The sequence below is a fragment of the Mytilus galloprovincialis genome, chromosome 2 (assembly GCF_965363235.1).
Source record: "Mytilus galloprovincialis chromosome 2, xbMytGall1.hap1.1, whole genome shotgun sequence".
Lineage (NCBI taxonomy): Eukaryota > Metazoa > Mollusca > Bivalvia > Mytilida > Mytilidae > Mytilus > Mytilus galloprovincialis.
Genome location: NC_134839.1, coordinates 20,952,402 through 20,976,000, shown reverse-complemented (window position 1 = coordinate 20,976,000; position 23,599 = coordinate 20,952,402). Strand labels below are relative to the sequence as shown.

The following is a 23,599-nucleotide window of genomic DNA, read 5'->3' as shown; positions in this document are numbered from 1 at the left end:
CGTACGGTGACCTATAGTTGTTAATTTCTGTGTTATTTTGGTCTCTTGTGGAGAGTTGTCTCATTGGCAATCATACCACATCTTCTTTTATTATATTAGTTATCAAAGAAATCTAAATTTAGAGTATACATTCGTATTGAACACAAAGACACTTCAGCGCGGATCTGCTAAATAGATGCTGTTAAAAAAAGAAACCCTGAAAGCAACCAACTACTTGGACGTACTTAGTGGCCAAAAAGATAGTGAGACATCGTTTTCTGTGATTTCGTTTAGACAAAGGAAACTCAGGTATTGGTTCGCAACAGTCTATTATGACTATTCTAGTGGATTGATGACATGGAAAATCTCAGAATTTTTCCTGTATTATGATTTTATAAACTAAAACAAGTAGTGTTTTTCCTCATATCTTGCATGATTCGTATTCCTCATTCGTCATTTGACTTTAAGGGAATGCACCTTTAGTTTTATAGATAGTAAAAAAATGTTTTTTTTATACATATATCAGGATTGAATACTTCTATGAAGTTTCACCAGAATAATAAACATACACACCCCTTGAGCTTCCTTTATCACACTGAAAATGTAGACTAAATTCCAAGGTGCAAATAATTTTTCTGGTGATATACAAGATTTTGCTATGGACACATACTTGAGTGAAGTCTTTTACACCATTAAGTTGCCTCCTTCTGAATTAAGCTGAACTAAAATAAAAGCTCTATATTTTTGAACGGATAACAAAACTTTTAAGTACAGGGGGAGGGTTGAGATCTCAAAAACATGTTTAAACCCACTGCATTTTGCACCTCTACAAAGTCAGGAGCCTTCTGGGTTTGTTAGTCTTGTATGATTTTTAATTTTCGTTTCTTATATATATTTCAGAGTTAAGTATGCTGTCCATTATCACTGAATTAGTACACATTTTTATTAGGGAGCTGGCTTGAGCATGCCTTTATGTGCAGGATTTTCTCAATAGTGAAGACCCATTGGTGGCCTTTGGCTGTTTTCCACTCTTTGATCAGGTTGTTGTCTCTTTGACACATTCCCCATTTCCATATTCAATTTTATATTGCACTAAAATAACCTTCGGTATTATTTGAGTGATAATGAGAAGATTTTGTGGCTCATATAAAACAATCTGGTGTTGATGTGGCAATAAAGTGGATCTTTTTGAAATAAGCACTGTGGAATTTGTTTAATAAGTATCTTTATCATTAACAATAACATCCATTATGTATCTTTAAATTATGTCAGACTTTACACAGTATGAAACATTACATGGCTGTTGTTTAAGATTCTCCTTAAATTATGTCAGACTTTACACAGTATGAAATATTACATGGCTGTTGTTTAAGATTCTCCTTAAATTATGTCAGACTTTACACAGTATGAAATATTACATGGCTGTTGTTTAAGATTCTCCATTGTATATCATATGTAAACAGCTAACTGAGATTAAAATCGTTTAAAAAATCATTAACTTTCCAATATCCATTTTGACAATAACATGTTTGAAGCTTATATTCATGATCCATCCATTATCAAAAATAACATTTTCAAAAATAAAAGTTGTTTAACGTCTGTCTGTTTTGCCTTGCTTTCGTTTTCCAGCAAAGAGATGTTTAGGTTTCATGTCCAGGATTACTCTGTCTCCTTCTCCCTTACGAGCTTGGTGATTCCTGGATTTCTGTGCATTCATAGCAATCTTCTTTACTTTCTTAGCCATCTGTGGAATAGAAATAAATCATCAATTATTACAGTACAGGTGATAATTACAGCTGTCAGAGGTTAAATATGTTAGTTCATTTACTCTCTACTACATGTACCTCTGCGATTTATAGCTGTCATGAATTAATATAATCTGTTCATTAATGTTTTGCTGGAAATTATTTTGTTATGATCCACAATTTCTTCAAAACCATGCTGAATTTCTCATCTTTTTTTAACCATGCTTAACTTCTTACGTGTGTTTACCTTACTCATATTTGTAATGTTATTTTATTTTAGTTTAGATATGCTAATTTCATTCTCAATAGCATAGGTGCAATGGCAAACATTTCACAATAACAGCTGGAGTACAAAAGTGCATGCCATTTTGCCTTTAAATGTACATGACACTGAAAATTGACAAATGTGATGTGTATCTTATCTTAAAATTGACAAATGTGATGAGTATCTTATCTTAAATTTTGTTTAAGCAGAAAAATGATATTAGCATACCACAGGATCTCTGACTCCAGACTGGTCTCTAGGTACTGTTCTTGATCTACTCCTTGATCTGCTCTTGGTATCCACTTCCATGGACTGCTCTCTCTTACGCTTCAGAGCTTTTTTGGTGACACTGCGGGATCTGGCCCTTCCAAGATGTGTCTGAAATACATATAGTTTACTTAATAATAAAGAAAACAACAGGTGAATAATTTCATTCAAATATTCTAATATTTAAATGTATTATTAAACAGTCAAGAGGAACACCAGTGCCAGTTGCACATATAGGAATTTTGTTTGCACATACAAGTTACTCTTGTGTTACTGAGTATTTTTTAATTAACTTGTTTTACATAGCTACCAGTTTTTTGATAACAGCCAAAACTGAAAAATCAAAGAGCTGAATAGCTCTGAGGGGAAAGACGGCCCTTGTTTCTATTTCATTTTTTTTTGGGGGGGGGGGGTTATCTTCTGATAGTCTTCATATAAAGAATGAAAAAAAAAAGAACAGCTAGAACATGTGGAAGGTTGACACTATTGGAATCAATTGTTGTTTAATGTAATTTCGTTTCTTTAGTTTAGGATTCAATTTAGACCAATGGAAGAGATCTGCATCTTCTAAATCTAAACATACAATTGAAGTTGATAGTTAATTCTCTAAAATCCAACTAGTTGAATTCTGTCATTTAACAACAACTACAATTATTTTTGAAATCTTAATAGTGTACCACTGAACTGCAGGCTAGGGCCATTTTCCATTTTTGGTGACAGTATTCTTAAGATTTTAAATTTTTTTCTTAAGAAAGTTAGGACTGAAAAATCTATTCAGTTTTAAATTTCCATTGATAAAGTTCCCAGTTGCATATCTCATCACAGGGATACAGGTACTAATAAAAATAACAATATGATTGATGTAAACTGTGTGAAGCTTGTTTCCAAATCCTACATTTTGAAATATTTGTAAAATTTCATGAATAAAGAGGTTTAAACTACAAATGCAACATTTGTAATTTTTTTGTAACTATTACAATGATTATGTTGGTACACAAAATTTAGTTTTAATGGAAGACTACTTATCATATACTAAATGTCACATTTTAAGTTTTTATTTTAGTGGATAATTAGCTCATAAATTGAGGTGCTCCTGAATTGGAGGAAGATTCTCAAAACAGAGATTTACAGAAAAAAATGGAAAAGATCGTTTGTCTCCCCCATCTCATGTAGCCCCTCGGACTGAGGTCGTTTACTTTGAAAGTTGTTGACCTACAAATTAAAGTTTTGCATGTTGATGTTTGAATCATCTACAGCAAACATCATTATGTTTAATTTTAACAAGTACTATTTTTTAATAAGTGCACAATCTTTGAGAATGATTTAAATAACCAGTGAAGGATATCCCTGCTTCTGCGTAGTGTGGCATTCCAACAATGACGTCACTATATAATATAATGTAGGTTGGATATATTTAGAATATCCCGTCATACTGATTTTTCCAGATTGTAAAAGAAACGTAAATAGTGTGAAGGAGAGCTCAATATACGATAATTTCGAGAGAAACAGAAGGGAAATGTGTAAAAAAGTGTTTAAAGTCAATTTATTCATTTGTGTCTCCCCATCTCATCATTCTCAGTAAGATTTGTTGGGGGGTTTTCCACGCTATAAAAACAAAATGAATGATGTGAGGGAATGTCACTCTGGTCAACCCCATTGGGGATTGACGGCTTGAAGCCATCTTCCCCAAAAACAGTAGACATATGCATTGGGATTGTGAAAATTTCAGAATAGATAGATCTGGTAATGTTCATATCGTTTTTCCAGTATTGTAAATACTTTAATCTACACCCCATTGTTTTTTTCTTATTGTAATAGTTTTAGAAATATTAGCCAAAATTGTAATTTGACCCCAATGTTCAATTTTTAGACAAGGTAGCCATGTTGGTTTATTAATCTGGATGGAAGTAACAAGGTTTATAGTTGTCATCTTATCAATGAAGCAGACAAATTTTGGTTTCAAACCATTGAGCAGTTTCAGCTGATTAGATTTTCAAAGAAAAGTTAACAAACAAAACAATTAACTTCAAACCACTATTTCCATCATAATATGAAAGAATTGAATGCATTATTGGTGTTTTATAGAATTTTCATGCATGCAAAAGCATATTAAGTATTAAGGTCAGTAACAAAATATGGTTTGGTCTATACTTTTAGTTAATAAATTGAATATATGAGACAAATAAATCTGACAATAAGTATTGGTGCCTGGCGGCTTACTGAACTTACTTCATCATCATCAATGTCCACATCAACACCAAGTTCTCCCATTTCTGAGGTCATTCTCTTTGTGTCTAATTTTTTAGCAGTTCTCGGCAATCTTGGTTTTTCAATAGTTCTCTTTTCTCTAGACTCCAAAACAATTATTTTTCTTTTCTCTCTTATTCTACAAAATAAATTCAATATCAAACAATGATATCTTATTCCTTACAATCACAGGTTCTTTATACTTTTTTCCACATTGAAACTGATATTTTTTTTTACAGTGTCTTATTAAAAATCTGATTCAAATTGCTGTTTCATTTTAAAAACCAGAAAAATATATCTGAAAACATATTAAAAGAATTGATAATTGGAGAATCTAATACATTTTGGGTAATATTTTCAAAAAATTCAGTAAAACTTGTGTTTGGTTAACAGCATCCTACAAATTGACCATACTACCAATGGTGGAATGTTTTTTTCATTATACAAAATAAAGAAATGACCTACCTTCCTCTAATCTCCTGCTCATTAGAGTAGCATGACCTATGACCTACCTTCCAGCCGTTACTCTAATCTCCTGTCCAAAGTAGTATGACCTACCTTCCAGCCGTTACTCTAATCTCCTGCCCTAAGAAGTAGCATGACCTATGACCTACCTTCCAGCCGTTACTCTAATCTCCTGTCCAAAGTAGTATGACCTACCTTCCAGCCGTTACTCTAATCTCCTGCCCTAAGAAGTAGCATGACCTATGACCTACCTTCCTCTAATCTCCTGCCCAAAGTAGCATGACCTATGACCTACCTTCCAGCCGTTGCTCTTATCTCCTGCCCACAGTAGCATGACCTATAACCTACCTTCCAGCCGTTGCTCTAATCTCCTGCATTTCTTCGTCTTCCTCACTCTCTTCATTATTATAATAACCAGCCTGTTCTCTCAATTCTTCTTCTTTCTCTAAGGCATCTAATTTCTACACAATAAAATCAATTTAAATTATCATATATTTTAAATAACATTATTAATCAATTTTTATACGACTTTTATTATTTTTTTGTGCATTGCAATTATTTGCTGTTTTACTGAATATTGATCTTCCTTTAAACAATATGTCAATATAAATAATTACGTTATCTATGCAAATTAGGAGATGCTTTGAATGCAAACTTGTAATTAAACTTATCTAATCATGTCTATAATTATAGATTATCAAGTTTATTTTGACCAAGAACTTGTTTCTCAGCTATGATCTCATCGAAAAGCAACAGCCCTGAGCTGAAGTGAAGCCGATACCTTCCCAGAGTTTTCAAGACCATTGAAATTTGGTTTATTCTCATTTTCCTATGCAACATCAATGATGTATTATCATTACATTCATCCATTTTCTCCCAACTGAGACACAGGAGAAAGGTGATATGGAAAATTATTACAATTAAAATTTGAAGCAAAATTTTTGAACATAATATTTCAAGATTGTCAAGGTTTTGAAAATATCATATATAATAAAATTTTATAAAATACGAGGGAGTTTCTATGCTTCAATTTCATTAAAAGTCAATATACTGAGATAAAATGGCCAAAACACTTCTAACCATTTTATTGCAATTTTTTAAGACATTTACAAACTCAATTTATTCAACTGAGAATAAATCCATCTCAGATCCAATATTTGTTTAAGAAATTAGCAATAAAGTAGAATAACTGTCTTCTTATTGTGTAATTGCTAATTATCAAACATAAAACTGTACCTCCATAATTTCTGGGTCAATGAAATCTGCAACATTGTGACCTTGCCATATTTCTGGTATTTTGTCATACTTTTCTCCCTCCTTAAGTAAATCCCAGTGTTCTGAAACAAATATATACTCAGTGTAATAAATGCTGATCAATAAAAAAACAAGAATGTGTCCATAGTACACAGATGACCAATCAGTACTATCATTTTCTATGTTCAATGGACCATGAAAATGAGGGAAAATCTCTAATTTGGCATTAAATTTAGAAAGAACATATCATAAAGAACATGTGTACTAAGTTTCAAGTTGATTGGACTTCAACTTCATCAAAAACTATCTCGATCAAAAACTTTAACCTGAAGTGGGACGAACTGACGGAATGATGGATGGACGAACGGACCTACAGACCGGAAAACATAATGCCCATAAATGGGGCATAAAAACTTGTATCAAAAAGTATTATAGTTCTTATCATGTTTAGGTGACTTTTAACATACTTTTGTTTTAATAGTTCTTAATGTGGGACACTGTCTGTACAAAATATTTCCTCCTTTTCAGTTGTTTTCCTAATTCTGACCCTCCATCCCAGTTGATCAACTTTACAAATTGGATTTATTGTTATCATATATTTGTTCTCACTATAAATATGCATGAAATACTTGCCACTTGATGTTAAACAAACAACAATCAATATAAATGACAGTCTCATGCTGTACTATGTTCCATCTTTTAATATAATATATACAATTTTTAGCCATGTTGGTTGAACATAAATCTACAAATTATAATGTTCACATATTTTTTCAAAGTAATTGGAATTTATTTGTTTGATTCATTACATTTTTTATACCAGCATTTAATTTGTCATTATTCAGCATTTTGAGATTTATGTTTAAAACTTTTGCACTTGTCAGAGCTATTGGCCTCGACTATCACAGAGTATAGATACACTATTTCTATGCTTACTTCTAAGATCCAGATAATACTCATCACCCATCTCTACTTCTAAATCTCTCTCCTGAAAAGTAGGAGCACCGAATAAAACAAAAGTAACGTCTAGGTGCCATTGATATTATTCTATCTAAATATGAATGCAAGGAATTAACATCATTATCAAAACACTTGACATCAGTACTTTTTTAATCTTTCAAATTGTATCAATATTTATCAACTAGACTTTAAACCTTCTATTTACTAAAAGATAATTTTTTTATAAGATTCTTTTGCTCCAAACTGAAAACTGAATTATTGAGATCTATTATAAGTTTTAAACATGAACATGAATAAAACACCATGCAATATTCTTCACTGATTTCAATTTGAGATATGCACTTATACATACAAAATTGATATATGCAATTACCACCCTATTACTAAACACATGTGAAAAACACATTCCCCACCCCCAAGAATACACCATACAATGTTACTATATATTATATTTACCAGTTTTTTCTTGGGTTTATCTGTTTCCATGGCTTTCCTTTTATCCAATATTGCCTGAGGTATACATGGTGGTCGTGCCTAAAATAATAATCTTGATTAAAAACATCTCTACATAAACAGGATTTCTAAGATACTGGTAGTTATGTAAATGACTGACACAATATTTTTTAATTTGTTTTCCCTGTATGTTTAGCATACTTTTTTTTTTTTTTTTTATCTTTTTAGAGGCTGTCAGTTTGATCTGAGACAAGGTCAATACATATGTACAGAAGGATGTTTTTGCATTGGTTTAAAAAAGTCAGACAATTTTACACTCATATTTAAGATGTTGTTTCATTCAGCTTACAATATAATAAGAATGTGTCCATAGTACACGGATGCCCCATCCACACTATCATTTTCTATGTTCAATGGACCATGAAATTGGGGTAAAAACTCTAATTTGGCATTAAAATTAGAAAGATCATCTCATAGGGAACATTATTACTAATTTTCAAGTTGATTGGACTTAAGCTTCATCAAAAACTACATCGACCAAAAACTTTAACCTAAAGCAAGACAGATTGACGAAACGAACAGACACACAGACCAGAAAACATAATGCCCATAAATGGGGCATAACAATGTGTACATTAATTCCTAGTTGCTTAAATTAACTACTGAGGTTCTAATTTTGCATCTGTAGCCTTATGACATTTGCACAACAATCACTTAATTCTGTGAAACAAGTGTTCTAATGAGAGGCTTAAAAATGACATGATAAACATTTTATTTCCTCTGATGTTTGAGATTCAAAATATGTGTAATTGATTTTAATGGTCTGATATGAAACAGAACCTATACACTGTTCATTTCACTTCAAATATTGATAGATTTTCCCTACAATTTCTTTTACATGTATCTCTCATTCAATAAAACTAACAATATCACCCACCTATAATTTCTTTAAAATAAACAATATTTATACATGTTTCTTATTAAAATCAATAAAAGCAAAAACAAATTAAGTAGATATAGGAAGATGTGGTATGAGTGCCACTGAGACAATTCTCCATCCAAATAACAATTTATAAAAGTAAACCATTATAGGTCAAAGTACGGCCTTCAACACGGAGCTTTGGATTTAATTTCTACCTGCAAATATTAGAAATAAACAGACCAATTGTTTTAGGCTTTTTTATAGCTTACAATAAAGTGAGTTTTGCTCTTTGTTGAAGGTCGTACAGTAAGTCATCAATAGTTGCTCAAATCCACATAATTTAATCTTGGTGGATAGAGGTCTAATTGTCAAATCACACTACATTGTACATCTTCCTATTCTTAAAATGAAAGGTTAAACATATTGTGATCATTGTACTTACTTTTGCATCTCGTTTAGAAGGAACAGCTACATGTAATCTGTTTAGAATATCATTTACTTTCTTTGATTTCATTTTTGTTTCTATCCTGTAAGCTAACAGTCTTTCACAAGCCTAAAATAGAGGTTTTAATTATAGGTGAGATACAAGCCTATTTGATTTTTGTGTTTGGTCTTTACTATAGCTTAACAAATCCAAAATATGTATGATTTTTATTTCACTTCTGCAATTTGTAAGACAGGAATAGTAGGTTGATAAGCAGCATGTAACAGTTTCAGAAGTCTAAATATAAAGGAGGGTGTTCAGTAAGGTCCTAAAATGGCCCCCTTTTTTTAGCGTAAATTTCAAATTCGGATTTACTGACCAATCTCACAATAAATTAAAGCTAATATAGTGACTAGATAGGAAACAAGCTATTTTGTTGAAAACTTTACGTTTCTACGTTACATTATGACGTCACGAAAAAATCAATGAAAATAGGTAAATTTCAATAGATTATTGGACAGGAAACATACAGCGCATACATCGACAACAAAGACCTTTTAAAATAATGTTTGTGAAGACATTTCCCCATGTCTTATTTGAATATTAAGTTTGTCGACGACTGCGCTCAGTTTCCTGGTCCTTAATTTGGTTGAAATCCAGCTCATTTTGTCAAATTTCACCAAAATCCCTTATCTTGACCTTTTTGGGATGTAAAAATCAACGTCTTAGACTTAAACTTTGACAAAAACAATTCTGTTTAACTTTCTCACATGTATTTAAGGCAACTTAAGACCTTTATTTGCTTGTAACTATGAACTTTATAATTGGGGCCAAATATGGCCCTTACCGAACTTACTCCTTTGTTGTTCACGTTAATAACCAAAAAAAATCATTAAAAATTTCATAATAATGAATGACAAATATAAGTTGAATGGCAAACTAAAATACAGCTTCCTTAAAAGACAAAATTGTGACATCCTATTCTAATATAGTAAATATATAGACTTTAGCCGGGAAAATACCCAAAGCCAAGTGTTTTAAAAAATTTATGTTCTGATAATTACAAATATATCATATATATTTGTCCTGGTAAATTTATAGAGAACATTTTTTTCATTTTCATTCAAAAAGTATATTTGCATTCAGTGCTTATCTGTTATCAAGGTTAAACAAAACTGTTTGTGAGTACTGTAGGTAAAGATTGCCGTCAGTTTGTATTGTAAACAACCAACTGCTATAGGGATACAACTATCAAATTAAGATGCATCTCATGGAATAACTAAAAGTAACTTTTAACACAATATATTTATTAATATACCTGAGACTTGACTTCAAAAACTCCCTCTTCTGTCAGGGTACTCATCTGTAATACTGGTATGTCTTCTGTCTTAAACTCCTCAAATATTTGCTGTAATCACATCAAATATATATGTATTATTTCTGATGATGCTTATTTCTTAAAAGTTCACGTTTGAACAAACAACAACGACTTTTTCAAAATTCCAAATAAATATGAATGTGTTCATGGGATGATGGGACATAGATCCCCTATTTGTAAATATACTAAAAATTCAGCAATTTTTCAGTTTGTAAAGGGACATAACTCAGGAACATTGAAAGTGACCACCAAAATTCAAACTTGATCTGTGTTTGGTGGAAATAAACATAGTGTATAAGTTTCCTTACATTTGATGGAGGCAAACCAAAGTCAAAGAACAGAAATTAATTTTGGGATGCACAGACAAAGGTAAAACATAATGCCCCTGCCGCTGAGAAAGAGGCATAAACAGGGAAGTTTAATAAGTATCACTTTTAACTTTAAAAGAAAAAAAACAAAAGTGATAGAAGTTCAAATTTAAATATGAAATAAAGGAGATGAACATAATAGTTGAATTCAATAATTTCAATACTCTGTAATGGTTATTAAAATCATATACATTGATAAGGAACCCTAAATTAATCTTTATCAAATCTGTGTGTAAAAGTTTACAAACAACTGTAAATTGTCAAGCATTTAATTCATTTTCACTGTTTACATGTGTTTTTGTCTGTATAATGTAAATGTATATATTGTATAATGTTTGTTTTAATTTAGTGTGTACTAGCTTTTACCCTTCTCATGTTATATTAATGTTTTATAGCAATATTTATGATTATTAGTTTTTATGGTGGATTCATTTTCATTCCATAGCATCAACAATTTCTGCATACAAGGCTTTAGAATATTTTAAGTTTATTAAATATGTAAATTCATTGTTCACATTTACCCCACAAATTATGAATCCATAGAAAAAATACTTTAGAAATATGTATTTTCTTCATCTCAATCATTGTCAATCAAACATTTTGTCAAACAAACTCAGTTACGCATTAAGCTTTAAAACTGATTTCCATGGTTTCAAAATTTTACTGGTTTATTCATATACAGAAAGTTTAATTTTGAAACATTTATGATGATTTATATATACATAATTTTTCACTCTTCAAATCTAGTAAAGATCCTGAAAATTAGTAGGTTTACAGAATATTGTAATATAAGCAAAGTGGGCTCATTGGCACTTATACCACATCTTCTTATACCTATCACATTAAGCCAGGTAAAACTAATGAAACTATATATGTTCTTACCTGTTTATCTTGTGAGAGTTCATCTAACTTGAGAACATCTATTTTGTTAACACATACCATTAAAGGTTTGTTGGCGAATAATGGTTTTATATTGTTGAACAATTCTAACTGTAATAGATAGAGCAGAATGTATGAAATAATAGAGCATGCTTCTAATGGTATTCTTTTTATTCCAAGTACAAAGCTAAACCAACACAAGAACAAAATATATGTGCACTTCAATAAACATACTAAATTTTTTTTTCAATTATTCTGTATATATCTTGGTAATTGTTACTGTGTATCAATTAAAACTCATGATTCTAATTATAAAAAGCTATGGGCTCTTCCAAAAATAAATTTAAAAAAGAAGTGCGTACCTGTTGTTCTAGTGAATGTCCACACTGTTCAGATACATCCATTACATACAGTACAGCAGCTCTAAGATGGGCCAGAGCTGTAATAGCCTGCATTTCTATTGTGTTTCTGTCCTCTAAACTATGATCTAATATACCGGGTGTATCCACTACCTGTTAGTAAAACAATCAAAATTTACCAAAGTTTTATTCTAATTATAGCTACTTTTCATTTTGACTCCATACAAATTCATTCATTCATACAATTATTAATTATAAAACAAAGATTAATTCATTCATGCACATATTATATATATATTAAATGAACATTAGTAAATTAAAAAAAAAAAATCATGACATTAGAAATACAAGCAATGTGTTGTATAAAACTGTTCTGATGATATTAACCAAGATGGCAAAATCTTAAGATAAATAAAGAAAAAAGACCTTTTATGATTATGATAATTCAATTAAAAAACATCTCCTTGTCAAGAAAGTCCTAAACACTAACCTTTTTTGTTTTTGCCATCAGTTTGGACAGAAAGCATTCCAACTGATTGATCTGAAGTATTGACTTATAAAGTTTGATGATTTTTGGTATTTTAACATTACTTTTAAGCACCCCATTAAGGCTATTTTGTGCCGCCAGTTTTTATTGGTGGAGAAAGTCAGAGTGCCCGGAGAAAACCACTGACCTTCGATAGGAAAACTAACAATCTTTGTCAATTAAGATTGGAGGCGAGTGCACCCCCATGAGCGGGGTTCAAACTCACAACCACACTGTTGACTGGCTAGTGATTACAGTACTAACTACTTAGACCACTCGGCCACCGAGGCCCCTGACTGATAAAGAGAGATGTAATTCAGTATTCTTTCTATGACCTTATGAAAATAAAAATAGACTATTTTCATATTACCAACTTTTGATTCATGAGTATATAATTTTTGGAAAGATTACCTTTCTTAGAACATTCTGGCAGTAGATCAGGTAAGAGCAACTAAAAGAAGTTAAATCAAAACTGTGCAATTTTGGGAAAAAAATAACTGTGTTATGCGTTCTATACACAACCAAATCATTTAAAAACAGTTAATTTTGCCCCACATTGCATCAATTGTTAGAATGATTTTACTTTTTTGGTTGCGAATGTTTTAGCACAATGTTTGTGACCTGTCAAAAAAAATGTTTTACTCCAGAGTCAAAAGTCGATAATAGGATTTTTTTTTTGGGATGATGTATGAACTTAATTAGAAAGTTTGTAATAAGACAGACCTGCCATCTGAGATATTTATAGTCTGTGTGTCCTACATATAATGACTTTGTTGTAAAGGCATAAGGTTGTACTTCTACATCAGCTCTGGTAATCTGAAAATTAAAATTACTGATATATTTAATACACTAAATAAATAAAATAAGTATAAAATTAAATATATGCACTGATATACAGGACATTATTTTTCTCTTTTGAATTTATAAATAGTTTGCAATCTGAAATCTTTAAAGTTTACTACACAATATGGTTTTTGCTAATACACCTTATCGCTAATTCCGGCTGACCCGGCCGCTTTAACTTTTGACGTCAACAACAATCACTTTTTCATTGTGGCGTCAGATATTTTGTTTTATGACATCAACATTTTACGGGAACCTGTGTGATATCCAGCAATGGCGGACAAATAGCCACAAGGTGTATTGTTGAAGACCATAGTTACATGTAATTGTTTACATCTTCATCTTTTTTCCTTTGGTGGATATTTGTCTAATTTGCAATCCTACCATATCACCTAATTTTTAAATACAAATGGTACATGTGAACCACAGATGAGCATTTGTTCCGTATTGAGAGCATGAGTCAATGTAAATTATAAATGACAGACAAACTTTGCTTTGGGTTACTTCAAGAGTTTCTACGCCATCCTTTCTTGTCCAAAACAGAAAATCTTAAGTTTGGTATGGAAATAAACATAATTGACAAAAAAACTGTATAGATCTGTAAACAAATTAATTCTATTATCTTGGCTGTGTATATGATTGAGTTAAAAGGTACACCTATACAGAAATTAACTATGACTGAATACCTTATTTATGAAACTAGATTTGCCGACATTAGGGAATCCACATATAAGTAATGTTCTGGTATTTGGATCTATCGATGGTAACCTTGATAAATGTTGTCTGACTTCTTCTAGGTATTCCAAGCTCTGTTTCTGTCTCTTCATAATAGTACACATTCTAAAATATACACATAAAGTCATTTCATAATAGTACACATTCTAAAATATACACATAATGTCATATCATAATAGTACACATTCTAAAATATACACATAAAGTCATTTCATAATAGTACACATTCTAAAATATACAGATATACACATAAAGTCATTTCAAAATGGTACACAATTCTAAATCATACATATAATGTCATATCAAAATGGTACACATTCTAAAACATACAAATAATTTCACAATAAAAAGGTACATATACAAATTCAATAATCAGCTGATTAATAAACAGATGGAAAGGAAAATAAAGCAGTTAAAAAAGCCTACAAATTTTGTCCTTGATCTTATTCAGAGCACTTATACTTCAAATAGACAGGAATATTTCCTTAAAATGTCATAATTGTCATGTAACACATTCAAATTCCTGTTCAGCTTGTCTATCTGGTACATAGCAGGATTTATATTGATATCACCATAACATGTTAAAAAGCCACCCATCAGCTTTTCTTTTGACTAATATTTTATTATCAGCTACAACATATGCATTGTGCGTGTATGTACATGTACATATCTCTATTCATTTTTTTATACACAATTTATCCTTTTCCTCACCCACTGATTATCCTAATTTAATCAGCGTGTGGTTTAATTGATCTCAGTTCTTCATTGGTCAAAATTCAATTATGATGTCAAATTTTTCTTGCTTTCCTCTAAATTTCCTAATGTGACACCATGAAAAAGTTGACCATGCCTGATGACATCACAAAGAAAGATCACATCTTTTGGCAAATAATTCAAAAAGAAGGATTGAGTTTATCTATATATCTTTTAAAAACATTAAAGAAACAGATTTCATCACCAAATCTTGTGCAATACAATATTTATCCACTTTCAACAATTAAATTTTAAATATTTGAAAAACTGTGCAAGCCTGGTCTTGAGTAGATAAATATCGTATCACACTCGATACAGTGACAGAATCTATATGTATATCCTATTTGTAAGTAATTTGTGTATGTTACCTTCCTAGAGCTGCTTTCTTTAGCTGTTTACATCTGTATAACGAATCTCCATACTTCAATAGTCTGGAATAGTCTTTAGCAACACTGAAAGAAAAAAACATAAAATATGCAGTCATGTTCATTCAAGTCAAGTATAGTTACTGCTTTATGCTACAGTATGTTGATAAAATTTGTTGCTATGTCTTAGCATATCACGCAGTAACAACATATTACAGTTCAACAAGGTTATGAAGTATTTTTCTTTACCACTCTCCTTTTAGATTTTGGGAATATAAAATTAAGGGAGCAATCATTTAACTCTAAATCCAATAAAACTCTTCCCAATATTTGTTTGACTAAAACATGCAGACAGGATAGAAAAATTAAAAGCATGAACATGATAAAAAGAGAAATTAATTTACTTTTGGCAATATCAATCAGAATGCTAGGCTTTACCATGTTTGCCATACTACTTAGGGTCTGCTTCAACTTACTTGTCTACTAAATGCCTGGCAGTATTAATCTGACCCAGAGCCAACTTGTAATGGTCTTTATCATACAATACATTCATCAAATCGGCATAAAATGGATGTACTTCCTAAAATATAATAAAAATGATTAAAAAACAGTTTCAAACCTTCAACATAATAAGAAATTTTGCATTAAAGTCATATGAAACCTCAAATTAAAAAAAAATATGCATATGTTTTTTTTTTAACAAAATGGATAGTTTTCATTATTAAACTTATATACATAATACTTTTTCTGAAGAAAATTCTTTAATTTGTCCACAATAAGAAGTTTATTTTTTTTTAATTTCTTGCTTCCAGGAAGCAATTCTATGACATATTTTCCGTATGCAAAGTGACCTTAGCGTGACCCTTCTCATAAAAATCTGGTGATCGCAATACACATGATCTGTCACTAAAATAAACTATTATCTGATTGTACATGTTATACACGTGCTCAATATCCATGCTTATTTGTTGATTGTTTGCTATAAGGTGACAATCGGTAAACTACGGCTTCAGAACTCGACAATTAATGAGCGGTCATATTTTCATCTCACAACAGACAAAGAGAAAAAAAATTATGATCTTTCAATATATATATGTTTGCATAAAAAGTAATAAATTTGTACACAAAAGACTAAGTATACATGTATGATATATACATGCATTGGTTCAAGAATTGGATAAACTTTTTTTTTACCAGTCACTCGTTTCATATGACTTTAAACATTTTAAAAGGAAGTTTAATGCTAAAAATCAAAGAATCTAGAAATAGCAGGTTTTCAAAATGAAGCCTTTTTTAATAGAAATGTATACTTTATTAATTACAATATAACAAAATAAAGATAGATTTAATGTCAGAATCAGAAAGATTTTTGTGAAAAAAAGGAAGTCTTAATCATGTTAAAATGGCAATCTTCCAGACATACAAATATGACTAAATACCTACCTCAAGTTTGGGAAAATCTGTTAAGATCTGTGTCAATTTATCGTGAAATGTTTGTTGGGCAAACTTGACTTTACGCATATAAAAATGACGAATTCTGCCAATACGATATTGTTTGTGTATTACAGTTGGTGTCTTCCTCTGTGTTTTGGACAGCACTATGTCTATAAAATCCTGAAAATTATTCAAAAACATTAGATTGTGATTGCCTCTTACTCTTTTAACATCCAGTGTTCTAAACTTGCTGACAACCAATTTCATATACAGTACGGGTAGGGACTTATTTTTATGGATGTCTTAATCCGTCTAGTCGGATATGAATAATCGGACATTTTTATGGTAGGTAGTATGTTCATTAAACAACAGATCCAGGTGTGAATGGTCCTTTCATCTTAATCCGTGTTGCTAAAATTACGGTTCACTGATTTCAGAATCAGATTACCTGTAATTTTAACCTCTCAGTCACTTTATTGATTATATTAGTTCTACATCGTATTTGACATAAAATATTTTTACAGGTGAAGTACTGGAGAAAACATTGTTTAATAAAAATAGCCTATTTTTGTTAATTATGGTTTTGATATTTCAACTGTTAATATTTATTTTCTTTGTTCCTAAAAATTATTTTTATTTTATGTTCCTTTTCGTTTGTTTTTATTTTTTGTATTTTTTTGTTATTTGTTTGCATAAATTGTTTAAACATATATATTTTTACATGTATTCTATTTCTTGAAGCTTACGGTTATTTTTATTTTACTGATTTATTTTCCACGTAAATCCATTGATTAGCAGAATGCTATCTCAAGTGCTGCTGCATACATTTTAGTTTGACGCGGTCACATGCAAAATATTTCTAAAATTTGTATTTAATATTCTGTCTGTTGTGTCAGTTCCGAGATAAAAATAATTACAGTGAGCAACACTTGTATATTATTAGTAGCTTGATGATTCTTTGTAGTTTTTACTTTTTACTGTAAACAAATATTGTCCGAAAGTTGGAGATGTATGACTAAAATAGAACGCAAATAATAACACTAGAAGAAAATATTGATTCTTCCCGGGCATAAGTTTATTTTAAGATTTCCGTGTTTGTTCATTATGCTAAATTAATATAATTGATCTGCATTTGGGGGTAGGGGGTAAAAGGGGTCTGGATCTCAAAATCCCGGGCTTAAAAACACGAAGTCACAAGATCCAGAATTTAAATAAATTTAAATCCCGACATCGCCAAAAAAGAATTCCCAGATCCCGAAAGGGTTAATCCCGAAATCCCGAACTTATTTGCATAATATTAATTTACGCACAATCCATGTAACAAAGGAAACTTGTATGTTATATTTTTTATAGCAATCTAAAAGAAAAAATTGCCGTGAAAAGACAATTCCATGATACACATATCAGTGATCAACAGCGTGTGCACGTGGTTGAACTTTAACTTGACTCCACTCACAATAATATTGAATGCTAATAAAAGATATTAAATATCGATTTTGTCCACTGCACGAGATTTTTATATGGCGGGAAATGTCGTAACAGTAAACACAGGTGACCTAACTGACCGACTGTGGGAAAATTCATTCATGATTAAATTTGATGTGGAATGATTGACAGTATTGTGTTTTAGTTTTGAGGCTCTTGATCGATTTACCAGAATAGAAATTTAATCGATTTACATACATGTATAATAAAAACACGATTTAGTCTTCTTTAACTATTTTTTGTTTTATTTTTATCAGTCATTTCCCGGATTCCCATTTAAATAATCTATTTGGAGACCTCCTTTAAACTTCGGAAATAATACGACATCGATTTAAAAAATCAAACTGACTGCGCGAGCTTTAGAATGACTAGAAGTACGACGAAAAAGTAAAAACAGCTGATCATGACTAGTACGACTAGCCTTCAACCCCATTGGGGTATTTATAAATGTGCATTTAGTCAATAAACTATATAAGGTTAAACTTTGATTTTCGTGTATCGATTTGATACAATTTGTAAAATATATTTATAACACTGGCGATTTTCATAAAATATTTTAGACATGAAAATAGAAAGGCATATTATCTCGAGTGTCAATAATTTTAAATAAAATAAAAAAAATAGGAATCGAAATATGATCTCGGCGTTATAAATATTGTATTAACCCTTTCCTCCATAATGACACCTTTTGACGCCACCCCCTTTACTACATAATGACGCCTTTTGACGCCTGTGTAGTACCTCAGTTGAAATGCTTTGACTACAAAATGTCTGCATCAGACCTAATAAAATTTGTATCCAATATGAAAAGGATATTCATAAGAATATCTGACTTTAATTTATTTGATGAAATATTTGTTTTTTGCAATGCATGAATTCTTTAAACCTGAGGATTTTATTTTATAGAAAAAAATCCTATGCAAATCAAGCATGTAAAAAAAAAAATTCCATGGAGGAAAGGGTTAAAGGAAACCAATTGTTTGACTTTCAAAGAGATTAACGGGAAATATGTCAAAATAGAAAGCACGAGTGATCTGTCTGACCAAAATTATAAAAAAAATAAAATTATATTTAATTTTAATTTTTATTCTTATATTTAATTTTAATTTTATTTCTTATATTTAATTTTAATTTTATTTCTTTCTCTTTCAATACAAAACAATATTTTACATTTATCTATCCTCCATAAATACTAATATATCTGTACAGGTAAAATTTAATTCTAATCAAGTTGGTACAGATTGATTTACGACCTTCCACTTGGATATTGTACAGCAGGTGTTTATTACACTGGGACAACTGTCCGACCAGTCTGACATCTAGACGGATTAAGGCATCCGTAAAAATAAGTCCCTACCTGTACTGTACATGTAATTATTAAAAACAAAGTAACCGCTTTTTTTCTTTTGAGAGATCAATCTAATTAACATTATAGTATCATTAAAAGTTGCTTACCAAATTTTGAATTATTTGTTTGAACTTTGGAATATTTCCCCCTAAATTTAAAAAAAATGTTTATGTACAATAAAGTTTTATCTCAAATTTTCTCTGACAGTCTGTGCTGTGGGACTTCTTACACTAAACTGGGCCCCAAATAGCTACATTTCAGTAATAAGATAAATAAAAGAAGAACATACAACATCTTAGGCAAAAAGGACTTAATGTAATTACATCATGGACACAAGGACATGCCAATATAACTGGCAATGACAAGGCCTACATCCTTGCAAAAACAGCAGCAATGTCAGCCAGGAGGAAGCAGGACAAATCGCCCCACTGGCAAAACGCCCCACACCAAATCGCCCCACTTTTTCACCAACTCGCCCCACTTTAAAAAAAAATCGCCCCAATCTGGTTTACCAACTCGCCCCACTTTTTAAAAATTCGCCTCACTTGTGAAAAGGGTTAAATCCCGTTAACTCGCCCCACTTATTTAAAATCTACTTCAATATATAATTTTCAGTTCTACCAACTAGCCCCACTTAAATGAAAACTAATCTACACAGAATACAAAAAAAAAAAACGAAATTTATTAAACCAATATCTTTTAAATCAAATGAGGTTTAAAATTCTTAAAATATAATTGCAAATACATTTTCGTATCATTATTGGAGAATAACTTTATACTTGTAAGCTTAGTTATTTGTATAACAATTGAAAAGAAACCTGTTAATTGTATCATAATCATACAATTTAAGGATTTCAATTAACATTAATTTGATTTTATAGCCCTTCACTAAGGTTTTCATAGGTATTGAAGTGGGGCAGGGACATAGATATACAACGGGATTGCATCTTTTTCATAAGTGGGGCAAGTTGGCACTAATAAATTCATCGTGGTTTATCTATTTGTCATGAGTGGGGCGAGTTGGCAGACCTTATTTCAGCAAAATTTTAACCCTTTTCATAAGTTGGGCATGTTGTCCAACCTATTTGCAATGTGATTTTACACTTTTTTATTAGTGGGGCGAGTTGGTAAACAAGATTGGGGCGATTTTTTAGAAAGTGGGGCGATTAGGTGTGGGGCGATTTGTCATGGATTCAGCCAGGACCAATAAGAAACACCACTGGAAAATAACTTTAAAACACTTCAAGACGTCAAACGGCAGAGAAGATGAGAATTATCTGAAAGAGGCAGAGACCTGTTTGAAAAAATACCAACTACAAAGCACTCAATTCTGTACGATTTCCGAACTAAAAGACATTTCAGCATATTTCTCCCACTTAGAACTGGCTACACAGAACTCAACTATTATAAGAACCAAGTAAGACAACTAAACCAACGCCAGAGTCATGCAACTGTGGAGCACGTGAAATACTTCACCATTTTCCTCATGGAGTGTCCTTGCTATGAGAACACAGGAGAAGATATGTTCAATCAAATATCCAAAGAGGTTGGGATCAGCACCCTGAACTTGAGCTACTGTATGTTAACCAGATTAGAAGGCGAGAACAAACAGTAGCACATTACATAGACAGAACTTGCAGATTTGATATTTCTTTTCCACAATCCCACACTTAACCAGTGCATACCCTTTCATAGCACAGAGAAGAAACTATGTTGAGCAAACACACAATAGAGAAAATTTGTGCTAACAGGCCTGAATTAGCAATCGGGCAAGTTACTATTCAATTTGTATTAAGACAACTAATTTTCTTAGTTGCCACTTATGTTCGTTGATGCTAGCAACTATCAACCAATCTATTATCTAACCCCATCTTTGTAAACATAAAATGATAAATAATTTTTTCATGAACGGCATGTTATAAACATATGCATCTTTTTGTAATTTCTACAATTGAACATGATTTCAAAACACTAAATAACTGGGAAGGTCTATTAACAGGACAGATAAAACCAGGACACTTTTTTTCGATACGTTTTTATCTGTAACTTTTGTTTTACTCAACATATGGTTAAAATTTTAATTGTATAATAAAGAAGAAAGTATTTACTAACATTATTATTAAAAAAAACATATAAAAAAAATTAAGAAGTAAGAAAAAATCTGCCAGGACAGTTATATTTTAAGAAAAAAATGGCTGAAATTGCCGTGAAAAGTTTACTTATAATTGGAATATTTTCTCCAAAACAACTGTCTGGCATAATATTTTGGTACGATTGTAAAGTTTATGGAATATCAATTATAAAAATCTATAATCTTATTTTTTTTTTCATCTTTTAAAGGTAAAAAAAACTGCCAGGACAGTAGCCTTTTACATTAGAAAGTTTGTTGAAATTAGTTCAGAATCAAAATATAAAGTTTAATTTCTTCTTCAAAATAAATGTCTGGTAAACAAATGTTAGTTCATTGGAAAGTTTAGAATATACGCTTTATGAAAATATAAATTATATGAATTTTTATGTCATCAACGTAAAAAAAATCTGCCAGGACAGTAGCCTACTCCATTAAATTTTAAGCTAAAAACGGCTGAAATTGCCGAGAATTTTTTACTTATAATTGAAATAATTTCTCCAAATCAACTGTCTGGCATATTATTTTTGTATGATAATAAAGTTTAACGAACTTTTATTTCTACAATTCAATTATTTTTTCGTCTTTTAAAGGTAGGAAAATCTGCCGGGACAGTAGACTATTACGTCAGAAATTTTGTTGAAATTAGTCTAAGGTTATAATATAAAGTTTAATATCTTCTTCAAAATAATGAATGGCCGGAGAAAAATTGCATCTATATACCCAGAGTGACACGTGCTTACAGTGATCACCGTGATCACCGGATTAATTAAGTTAATTATCACACGCTTAAAGCGTAATATACATTCTATAATTTAATTACTCTTTGATGCTTGCGGTGAAATTGAGATCTAATCAAATTTTACTTTAAAATCTACAATTAGTAAGTGTTTCGATGTGTATTGTTTTCAATTGTAATTTTGATAAATAATTAGAACCAAACAAACTTACTTCTCAAAGGTATAATTTATCACCACACGCTTACTTTATGGTTGACTGACTACAGAATACACAGATTAAATTTTGGCACGTGCCATTATTAAGTTATAGGACGGCTGATAGGCAGAAAATCTATTAATTTCTTTATTTTTATTTTATAGTTGGGTCTGTTACTTTAATTTAGTATCAAAATTATATGTCAGACAATCGCAATAAATAAACTATTGCATTTACAGTTAAATAGCGTTGTGAAAGTATACAGAAATTAAATGGAGTAGGCTACTGTCCTGGCAGATTATTTTTGTGTCAATGAAATAAAAGTCCATATTTTTTTTTATTTTCTAAAACCTCATGTTTCAAACTTTCCAATGAACCAACATTTGCTTACCAGACATTCGAATTGAAGAAGATATTTAACTTTATATTTAGATTTAGAGATGATTTCAACAAAATTTCTAACGTAATCGGCTACTGTCCTGGCAGATTTTTTTAACTTTGAACACCAAAGAAAATATCAAATTATAGTTTTTTATAAACATTATTCCCTAAACTTTATGATCGTACAAAAATAATATGCCAGACAGTTGATTTTGAGAATTTATTCCAATTATAAGTAAATATTTCTCGGCAATATCAGCCATTTTTTTCATAAAAATTAACTGTCCTGGCAGATTTTTTTTAACTTATAGATTTTTTATTTTTATTTTTTTTTACAAATAATGTTATTAAATACCCTGTTATTTATTATACAATTTAAATTTTAACACTATGTGGAGTTAAACAAAAGTTACACATAAAAACGTATCGAAAAAAAAAAGTGTCCTGGTTTTATCTGTCCTGTTTTTAGACCTTCCCTAAATAACTAGCTATAGTGTTTCTTTCAAATAAAATGTCAATTGACTTTACTTTTGATGGTGGAACCACAGTGATTTTCTTGAAATTGTAGTGTGACATTTTGACTGATGTTGCAAACTCTGGCACACACGTGAAAAGGAAGTTGACAAATAATCGGGAGTGAATTATTTATTGGATTTTCATTGGTGAAAATAATGATAAGTCTGCATACCAAAAAAAAAAG

At 30.7% G+C, this 23,599-nt stretch overlaps 1 protein-coding gene across 1 annotated transcript; it reads right to left on the bottom strand.

Moving 5' to 3' along the window:
* Positions 1-1,177: 1,177 nt before the first annotated feature.
* Positions 1,178-23,524, bottom strand: LOC143063092 (GTP-binding protein 4-like). The gene is made up of 17 exons (XM_076235051.1): positions 23,428-23,524; positions 16,631-16,801; positions 15,664-15,767; positions 15,191-15,274; positions 14,021-14,174; positions 13,215-13,307; positions 11,969-12,118; positions 11,610-11,717; positions 10,300-10,389; positions 9,000-9,110; positions 7,639-7,716; positions 7,159-7,210; positions 6,205-6,305; positions 5,317-5,429; positions 4,486-4,642; positions 2,218-2,367; positions 1,178-1,723 (listed from the first exon to the last, which is right to left on the bottom strand). The coding sequence occupies exons 1-17, from the start codon at positions 23,473-23,475 to the stop codon at positions 1,571-1,573; spliced, it is 1,917 nt and encodes a 638-aa protein (XP_076091166.1). The 5' UTR covers positions 23,476-23,524; the 3' UTR covers positions 1,178-1,570.
* Positions 23,525-23,599: the final 75 nt, after the last annotated feature.

Coding starts and splice junctions, on each gene's coding strand:
- LOC143063092 (XM_076235051.1), bottom strand. CDS start 23,475: ATGTCACACTACAATTTCAAGAAAATCACTGTGGTTCCACCATCAAAA. Junction 16,802..23,427: donor CTGTGGTTCCACCATCAAAA/GTAAAGTCAATT, acceptor AATAATTTTCAG/GATTTTATAGACATAGTGCT. Junction 7,211..7,638: donor ATAAACCCAAGAAAAAACTG/GTAAATATAATA, acceptor CCTACTTTTCAG/GAGAGAGATTTAGAAGTAGA.